At 33.1% G+C, this 10,358-nt stretch overlaps 2 protein-coding genes and 1 pseudogene across 2 annotated transcripts; all 3 read right to left on the bottom strand.

The window, feature by feature from the left end:
- Window positions 1-524: 524 nt before the first annotated feature.
- LOC128184355 (uncharacterized) lies at window positions 525-2,769 on the bottom strand. The gene is made up of 2 exons (XM_052853798.1): window positions 2,503-2,769; window positions 525-2,399 (listed from the first exon to the last, which is right to left on the bottom strand). Exon 2 carries the CDS (start codon window positions 2,360-2,362, stop codon window positions 692-694), a length of 1,671 nt encoding a protein of 556 aa, XP_052709758.1. The 5' UTR covers window positions 2,363-2,399; window positions 2,503-2,769; the 3' UTR covers window positions 525-691.
- A 345-nt stretch (window positions 2,770-3,114) lies between these two features.
- On the bottom strand, window positions 3,115-7,015 carry LOC128184356 (uncharacterized; annotated as a pseudogene).
- A 1,533-nt stretch (window positions 7,016-8,548) lies between these two features.
- On the bottom strand, window positions 8,549-9,913 carry LOC128184358 (uncharacterized). The gene is made up of 2 exons (XM_052853801.1): window positions 9,326-9,913; window positions 8,549-9,196 (listed from the first exon to the last, which is right to left on the bottom strand). Exons 1-2 carry the CDS (start codon window positions 9,873-9,875, stop codon window positions 8,766-8,768), a joined length of 981 nt encoding a protein of 326 aa, XP_052709761.1. The 5' UTR covers window positions 9,876-9,913; the 3' UTR covers window positions 8,549-8,765.
- Window positions 9,914-10,358: the final 445 nt, after the last annotated feature.

Raw genomic sequence — 10,358 nt, 5'->3', positions numbered from 1 at the left:
TGTGGAAAAAAAAATCTTTTGAAACAAGATTTACTGCTCTAAATAGTAAAGATATTCTGAATTTGACCCCATAAAACTTATTTGGTCAGATCAGGGCCTCTTGTTTTAAATACTGAACTTATTAGCGTTAAAAATTGATATTATGCTAAATATACAAGTGTGTAAAAACAGACTTTTGAAAGATACATATATCATATAACTTATGGTGCTATTTCTATACATGTTTCAGTTTCTTATCCGTCATACCATATGCAGTTTATCCGATTAATTAATATTATGTCCGTCCTTGCGCTGGTAAACGCGGAAGAGAAAGTTGTGTTTTCTCTTTACATGGTACAGTGAACTTATTGGGTTGTGTATCATGTCATCATTATTAAATATTATAAAATATTGAAAAATGTCTTACTTTTGTTTAAGCACACTGTCTGAATAAAATTTCATATTGTAAATATTTTAAGTACGATTTCTCTTACTTATATATAATCAATGCGTGCAAATACAACAACAGATAGTTAATATGCAGCATATTTATTTGTACTTCTAAAAAGAATAAGGGTCTGAAATATAATTATATTCATTCGGATTTCATCTGTGTTGCAATGAAAATAAAACTAATCATATATTTGTGTGCAAAAAATCACAAAAATATAGTAATATTCAGATAGATTCCCCGGCAAGAGTCTAACAACAGCTAATCTAAATATTTCAGGATTCTTATTTTACCATCCTTACAACCGATGCAGAGGTTGCTTTGGCTGTCAACGCACAAAGAGATGGGAGTTGCCAGTGATTCTCCTGGAATTTTTAATATGGTTTGGAATTTTCCGTCCTTGTCCAAGACGTGGATTCCATTGTTGTTTTCGTCTGCAATAAGGATGTGGCCTAATACATCAGTACATATTCCCCGGGGTAAAAACGGCTGAGACATTGAAGCTTCTTTTCCATCATAGGTAAACCTGTGGTCTCCATTTGCGCAAAGAACGTGTACCGTTCCCATTGATAGACATATGTCCCCATTCAGATTTTCATTGATATATAATTTCTTGTCGTCGGTAAAGATATATTCTGAACTCCACTTGCCATGCATAGGTGTTATGTAGTATTTGCATTCACCAATTAAATTAAAACGACCAATTGCGAAATGTTTCTCTGTTGCATTAACTAATCCTATGTACAGTTCATCGTCTTTGGTTGGACAAATACAAACAATCGCCAATGGTGTAACATCAAGAAACAATTTCATATTTGGATCTTCTAGCATGAAGATTGTACTGTAATCCTTTCTAAACAGCACAAGGTTTTCGTTCTTGACTAAACAAATTGGTTTATTTTCCGAAGACCGATTAATTTTTTTGATTTTTTTTATTAGTAGGCCTTTCTCATATCTTTCGAAGGCATTTTTGTCGGACAAAAATACCCAGAATGTTTCTGCCTCTAGACAAGAAGCAAGTGATAAAACTACACCTTTACCCAATTCAACGGTTTTAATTAACTGCACTGAGTCGGTATCGAGTAGCTTGGTATTCTCTGTACCATTGTATACGCGGCCTGTAATTGTCTGGACTAATACCTTATCAAGGTGACCATCTGAATATTTCATCATCCCAGGAACTGAACATGGTTGAAATATTCTTGGAAAAGTATTATCAGTGACACGAATGTTGTAAAGAATAAAAGATATTCTCTCTTGCAAATCTTCATTTTGAATATTGGCCATGTTTTCCTGCATAGTTTGAATATAATTTTGTACATCATTTTCTTGATTCTTTAATATGTTCAAGTCTGCTTTCGTTTTTAGGTCAACGCTGTTCAACAGACGATGTTTAGACGCATCGAGGGTTGAAAAAAGTTTTTTAAAATAAGCAACGATTTCATTCTTTACCGTGTCATTGTTTTCAGACACAATCTTTTGCCTTACTCTTACCTGCTCTAGCTCAGATTCATATTTTGGAAGCTCAGAGAGAACTGCAGATAACCTTTGTTCTAACTTTTCCTTCTTATATTGAAATAGTAGAGAGAATTCTATCACTTTGTGACCATTATGTTCTCCAAGAAGACATTTCTCACAGACTGGTACCTCGCAATTCTGACAACCAATACTTGCACGAAATTTGGGATGCCACTTGCAGACTACGTGCGATGGACATTCTGAGGACAAAGTTAACGATTCAAAGGTCAGTAAAACGACCTCGTGATCAAAAGTGCCTTTACTTTTGGAATGAATATCTTTACATCTGTCACATAAACGGTCATGGCAGCTTTTACACAAATGTTTTGCAGTATTTTCACAAGTGTCAGAGTGGGCGGGTGTCTGCATTTGGTGTTGTTCTCCGAGTACAGTAGCCATTGTGTACACATACATACACGCTACCGTACTTTTGCTTTCGATATCAATTCACCTGAAGAAAAATCGAGAAATTCACGCGTTAAGTTTAATTTTTGATTAGGTTTAAAGTTTGAATACTATACTCATAATTTGCATTAAGGTCCAAATTAACTTACCACAAACAGGTCAAGGAGGACGATTGCAGAAATGGCCGACGACCTCACCGCCCTATGCCTTAGTTCAGAATTTCTCAAAGTATGGAGATAGGTTTCCGATCTCAGAGGCTTCAGATATGCATATTGAGGTCACGCGTCTTATCAGCTCAGTAATTCAGCAATAGCTGTGAAACAGATGGGAGTAGTAAGGAAAATTTTGCAGAAATTGTATCCCACTCACAATTCAACTTGTTGGTCAATGTTTTTGTGATTGTGTCACCTGTCCTTTAATGGTGACAGCCGATCACCGGGTTGAACGAAATTAGAGTTCAATACTTCTTGGATTCATACAATTTTCAAGAAATAGTTTCGATATCTGATACATTGTTTGATGGAATTAATTCAATCTATAAATATTACTCAAAATGATTAAAATGCAAGGGGTTTTCTCGGAATTCTTGTTGGAAAAGCCGAGAATTTATATTATAAAAATGCGTACTAGTAATTCAAATACAGATTAGAAAATATTTGCCATGTAAAATAACATGCCGTTGATTTTAAGATAAATAAAAACATATAAAATCAGTTCCCGTCAGTACTAGTCTTCAGTTCTTTGATTTTTATTTTAATTACAACAAAGTTGCTGAATAGATAAAAGATTAAGAGACTGGTGGCTATTTAGCGTATCGGAATTTTTTTTTGTCTCTATATTAGAACTAAAGTATACACAATGGTACACAAAAGTAAAGAATTAAACCTTAAAAATAATCAAACGTAATACAAAAAAACTCATTGAGTGATAACGAAAAAAGAAAACAATGTTAACACGTACAAAGTCACTTTCAATTCTGAAAATTTCTTGAGTTTAAATCTTTTTAAAAATTGAACACATATGCACACATCAGAGTATAAGCATAGGGCATTAACATAAGTTTGTAGTTGCAATGAATACATATACTTTTATAGTTCTAGTTTTTGTTTGGTACATTCGATATTTAAACATAATGTAGATATACATATACATATTACTTTCTAGAGAAGTTACAATGTAATTTAAAAAGGGGTGGTAAATGTAAAAATGTGTTTTTAGATGAAGAAAAAAATTTAAAGATACAAAAACAACAATAACAGACAGGACAATAAGGAGAGAACGCGGAGGGTGCTCACTCCCCCTAGCCACCTTGCTTCGGGGCCACCAACGCTGAGATTTTCTCAAATATGAGATTTCTCAGAAAATTCGAGTTTTTCTCACCAAACTGTGCAACCAAATAAATTTTGTTCTCAAACTTGTCTTTGAGTTTTTTTCTCAAATTTGAGATTTTTTCAAACGTGCTTGCTATCAATGTTTTTTCTGACTCAAATGAAAAAAAAATTGAGATTTCTCAGAAAATCTTGAGATTGGTATATAGTAGCCTCAAATAAACTCTCAGCTGAATTCACTCGTTCAAAATGACTGTCAGACGACGTCTGCAACTTCCAACGTCGCAAAATAGTTCCTAGACGTTTTAACGATCATTCGAATCCCCTAGAGACCCTCAATGAAGCTGAGGTATTCGAAAGGTACCGATTGATCCTACCTCTATATCTTTTGCTGTGCTTTGAATTTGTGTTTCGTTTTATGTCATTTTTCATGGTGATGAATGTTCTACATATGTAAAAGTTGAAATATTACTATTTCAAATTATATAATAACATAAACCATAACATATCAATAACAAAACCAAATATTTCCGTTCAGTGAATATTTCCCCTTATGTTTGCATTGGAAATCTACGACGTTTAATCTCTTGGCCTATTCATGGCGAAGGAGCACAAATATAAACGTCATCGTTCGTTTTGAATAAGTTTCTTATTGTAAGATTAAATAAAACGTTCAAACTTACATAAACAAATTGATGTGTCCTTATCGTTAAATCATATCTACATGTATTCGGTAATAAAAGAAAAGATTATTCTCTATAAAGTTTCTGGCACTATATTTTTAGTCGCGGAAGCAAATTAAATACATGTTCATATGTCTCTTCCATGTATGTTTTATATCAAAATTAACTAATCATTGTATACATAATATTCAAGGGTCCTCGACACTCCGTGACTTTGACTTTTTATGGTAATACCGGGTACGTCACAACATGGCGATTTCAACCCAAAATGAAACATTGTAGCTATATATTGCCGAATTTGAGTGTGTTTCTCTGTAGCACAATGGTAATATCTTCCGTCTAATACGACTCGTAGATCCACGTTCAAATACAAAAAGAAGTTTTGTTTTATGAATATGAAACATTTTCAAAAGTTGCTTTTCATCCCCAAAACTGAACTTATTTCTCCCACTTTTTAAGTCAAACACATGCTATAAAGATATAGAATTAAATATTTGTAAAGAATAAAGAATTCTGGGCTTGTATAAAAAAAACTTTCCCCAACGGCTAATCCAAATATTTGAGGATTCTTATTTTACCGTCTGCACAACCAACACAGATGTTGTTTTTGCGGTCTATGCACAAAGAAATTGGACAGGCCTCTGGTTCGCCCGGTATAGTAAACATAGTAAGAAAACCACCGTTAATGTCTAAAACATGGATCCCACGGTTGTTTTTATCTGCTACAAGAATGTTGCCTAATACATCGGTACATATTCCACGGGACAGAAACGGCTTGGACATTGAAGCTTCTTTTCCTTCGTAAGTAAACCTATGGTCTCCGTTTGCGCAAAGAACTTGTACTATTCCTATGGATAGACAAATGTCACCATTGACATTCTCGTCTATATATAGTCTGTTCCCACTAAAACTGTTAAACAGGGGTTCTGGGGTCCATTCATCAAACAAAGGTGTTATGTAATGTTTGCATTCACCCGTTAAACTGAATCGACCAATTGCAAGATGCTCTGATTGAACAATTCCTATTAATAGCTCGCCATCTTTGGTTGGACAAATGCATGCAACTGACACAGGAGCAACATCAATAAACAGTTTACTTTGCGAATCTTTCAACAGATAAATTGTACTAGAATTTTTCTTGAATAAGACAAGGTTCTCGTTGTCAACAACACATATCGGCTTATTTCGTAAACGATCAATTTCTACATTAAGTGTATCAAGCTGGTTATTTTCCCCATCATACTTAAGAAAAGCATTTCCACCATCAGGATACACCCAGAAGGCTTCCGGATCTGAACAATAAGCAAGCGAAACAATTTCTTTTTTTCCCAAGTTTAGACTCCTAATTATCTGCATAGATGCATTTTCAAGCAGTTTGATGTTTCCGGTACAGTTTAACACTCGACCTGAAAGGGTCGTTACCATTGCTTTGTCAAAGCGACCCATGGAATACTCAATTCTTCCTGGTATCGAAAACGATGGGATTAATTTCGGAAAGGTATCTTCTGTTGCACAAACTGTGTAAAAGAAAAATGCTATTCTCTCTTGCAAATTTTCATTTTGAACGTTTTCCATGTACTTCCGCATATATTGGATATCGCTTTGTAAAGACTTTTCGTGACCCTTGAGTATGTTTAGGTCTGCTAAAGTTTTCACATCAACACTATTCAACAGCTGTTGTTTAGATGCATCTAGAGTTGTAAAAATTCTGTCAAAATAAGCGATGGTTTCCTTCTTCACGACGTCTTTGTTTTCTGTCACATCCTGCTGCCGCCTTCTGACACTCTTTAGTTTTGATTCATATTTTGTAAGTTCAGAGCGACCGGCTGATAGCTTCTGTTCCAACTTTTCCTTCTTATCTTAAAAAGCTGGACAATTGCTACGAGTGTATGACCATTGTGCTCTCCTAATAGACATTGTTCACATACAGGTACTTGGCATTTTTGGCATCCAATACTTGCATTAAATTCGGGATGCCACTTGCAGACTTGATGCGATGGACACTCTATTGATAATGTTAGAGTCTCTAGTGTCAGTAAAACAAGATTGTGATTATAACTGGCCTTACTTTTGGAATGGATTTCCTTGCACCTATCGCATAAACGGTCCTGGCAAGTTCTACACAAATGTTTTGCCGCATTATCACAAGTATCACAATTGACAATTTTCTGCGTTTGATGGGGTTTTTCCGATTCAGTAGCCATCATACTATAGTATTAACTCGAATATACGCTACCGTACTTCTAGTTTCGATATCGTTTCTATCATCGGAAAAGCTAAAAAGGAAAAATATTTATTATGAATTATCATTATTAATATATAGATCGATTCACGCTACCGTACTTCTGTTTTTATTTCATATCCAATTTGTTTTGAAATCTAAACAGAATTAGGTTTTGTTCAAAAGGTTTTAAAATATGCAAACGATACAGATGTTGGTTTCATATTTAAAAGATATTATTGATAAAGGAGAAAAGAGCTAAGCGAAATTATCTCCCACGTTAGCTATTAACAATTGCTGTCGAATATAAGGATCCCAATCATACTGTTTTCCCAAAATAATAGTTTTTGTTTGATATCAATTTTACCGTAAACATAGTTAATGAGAAATTTTGTTACCTTTTTCTGAAAGAATTATAGGGACCTTTTTTCTGTCCCGCAGCAATGTATGGGATGCATTTCGTGTAAAAGTCTTTAACTTATGTACCGTTTATGATTTGGATTGGCTTATCAGAAACTTATTGCACAAATTGGTGAAAAGGCTTCAATATTGAGTATTTAAAAACGAAACATGTAAATATGATTTGTAGTTTTTCCTTAATAGAAGCTTACTTTAATGTGGTTAGAAAATACCATATAAATGCATATTTCAGTTGTAATGAAGTACCTCCATTTTGTGACGTACATCCTATTGAAATATAAACAATAAAATTAAGTATGATTTTATATATAAATATATATATATATATATATATATATATATATATATATATATATATATATATATATATATATATATATATATATATATATATATATATATATATTTATAAGTTGTTATCTAACAGCACAATGAACCAAAGCATTATCTACAAATCTGTTATTCATAAGTTCGATTCCCTGTAGGGCTTTTATAATTTTTATCTTTCCAAATATTTTTTAAACATATTTTTTGGTCAGATATTGTAAACTTTGAAAATTTTCAGCCGATGGAATTCTTTTGATTAACGTTTTACATTTAAAGAACTTTTATCCAAATTAATATCCACAGGTGTAGATGGTATGGAAAGGATTCACACAAAGTACACAAAATGAACAATTCTTAAACATCTAACGCACGGTATTCAATTTGTTTGCACGGCCAGTTGTGTTATAGGACCGACGACATTTAAAAATAAGCATTTAATGCTTAAAAACATATCAAAATGAATTGATTAGCTCATTAGTTATATGTAGACATTAATTCATTATTACTAAATTAATGTATGCATGCCATTAAACACGAAAATTTCCTTCCAATATTGTAATCGCTTAACTACCAATTTACAATAGGGTGATAAAATTAAAAACAGTTTATTCCATAAAACTAAATTTTATGCCTTTTTAACAGAATTAGTGTACATGCTAGAGAAATTCACATTCGCACCGCTTTTTTTTCAAGAAAAAAAGAGTTGTTGCATTTCATAAAAAAATAAAAATAAAACAAAACAAATCTAAAAAGAAATTAACTGATGCCGAAAAATTTACATACGTAAATGTCGAGATTATTAGACTTTGCTAGTTCAAATTAATTTGATAATAGAATTACCGTAATGTTTAAAAAAAACCACAAAGATATTCTACTAGCTGTGAAACCACACATCACTCATCAATGGGCTTTGTACGTTAAACTTTATTGGTTATTCCCTCTTTAATGTATGCTGTGTCAGAATAATTTTTGATTTCTTTTATTATTACCTATTTATTCAACCGGTAGAAAATATTTCGGGGATGAAAGTCTAAACTAATATTTATCATAAATGGGCTAATGTTTTCTGGTGTGTGTTTCTGACTGAAAAATTACAACTTGACTGTTTAACCCAAATTCCGTTTATTGTTGCAACTGAAAATATTTTCATTTTTGTGGGATATTATCAATTGTGGCAAATGTCAACCCTTAAACGCATTAAATGCATACTATTTTATTTCAAGACAGGATGTAAACATGTTTTATAAATGTAGCTAAAATGAATACAATGGCTATCTTTTTTTAAATTCGGAAATGCAAGCTTTAATTGAATTATGCTGTTCTTTGATAGGAGTCTCATCATGAATATAATGTACATGAATCTAAAAAGACCGATGACTCCAAATACTGCAATAACATTTGATTTTAGTTGTAGATAATTTATTTCATTTATTTTAGTACATTTTCCAGCCATTAAAAGATGATCGCCAGTCTGGATTACTGTTGAGATTTCCAGAGTGGTTACCTGTAGGGTGAATCCGAACATATGCTATATCACCCTTGTTGACCTCGACAACCACAATGCTAGTTGGGGTCCTGATATTAGAAGCACCCTCTGCGCTGGAAAACATAGCTCCAACTACATTAGAGTTCACAACAAGTTGAGATAATATATATCCGTCACAGTAAAGATTCCAGGTAAACACGTACACACCGTGTTGTGGCGCGGTGAATATTCCAGAATGCTTATTATAATGGTTGCCGATATTTGTAACAATGGTGTCAAAGTGAATGGTAGAACCCTTGGATATTTCCGTTGTATGGACAGACATGTATGCAGAAAATGCTACGCCATCTGGTAATGGTTTTGGGGTTGACTGAATTCCTGAAATATATCAATGAATTAGCACAGCATTACAGTGTGATAAATGTAGTTCCCGATGTTCTCAATGTTTTCTGTAAGATGAAATGTTGTCGAGTACATGTATATGTTGGTATTTAATATATAGTTTACCTGTCAGGATACGTTTTTCTTGCGATACACTCGGTTTTTTCTCTAACTGCCTAATTTTGCGTTTTACCATTGAAGTTTGGAGTCTTGTCTTCATCTCATTGCCGTGAGTTGTCGATGGTTTGGTAGTCGTGCTTTCTTTCCGTGAATCACTTGCTTTCAGATTCCAAAATAATGAACTTAAATAGTTTTTATCAAAACTATAGTTATTGTTTACTGTTGTCAATCTGGACTTCAGAAACCAGTTAGAAGATTCTAAATCTGCGATCTTATCTTCAAGTTTCTCCATCCTGCGGGTAGAAGTAAGAACAATTTCTTCTAAAGATTTTAGTCTTCTTTTTAAAAAACTATTTTCGTCTTGAATAACTTTGAATATCGCGTCATATTTGCTGCTGTCCGCTTGTTGGTTTTCGAGTTTCTCATTCAAGTTTGCTAAAAGTCTCTCAAGATTATCAAGCCTCTCTCTGCAAGTTTCATCTGACGACAAGCCATAGACATTCGCATCAATGTGAAAGAGGACGACTACAAGAGTTATAGTCTTTAATGTTGCCATTTTTGTTTGCACTAGCTTAGCACTGTGTGGGTTTTGGTTCGGTTTGATAAGCATTCATGAACTTTATCTAGGTTCGTTTTCCCAATTTACCAAATGATAACAACAATAAAAAGGGGTCATTTTTTCCAAAGTTGAATATTGAGACCAAATGTCTTCAATTAAGATTCGAGTCAGTTGAAAAATAAGGCATGTCATTAACTTTTATTTAAGGAAATCGTTTTAAATCGAACAAAAAAAAAATGATGAGTTGATATTTTTAACTGTAATTAATTCATTACATGATAAGCATCGGCCACATCGCTCACCTAAACACAGTTTTCCAATCTCTTTCAAAATTTTAAAAATGTGAAACTCTAATATATTGTACAGCTCACAAATATTTTCATATAAATATATAACAAAGAACAAGTGTACTTTAGCTATAGAGAATGACCCTTTTTCAGTGCCGTTTTTATGTAGAAAATATCAAAAGATTGCTTTTTT

Source organism: Crassostrea angulata, chromosome 5 (assembly GCF_025612915.1).
Source record: "Crassostrea angulata isolate pt1a10 chromosome 5, ASM2561291v2, whole genome shotgun sequence".
NCBI classification, from domain to species: domain Eukaryota; kingdom Metazoa; phylum Mollusca; class Bivalvia; order Ostreida; family Ostreidae; genus Magallana; species Magallana angulata.
Note: the sequence above shows the minus strand (reverse complement) of the source record. Positions and strands in the feature narration are given on the sequence as shown.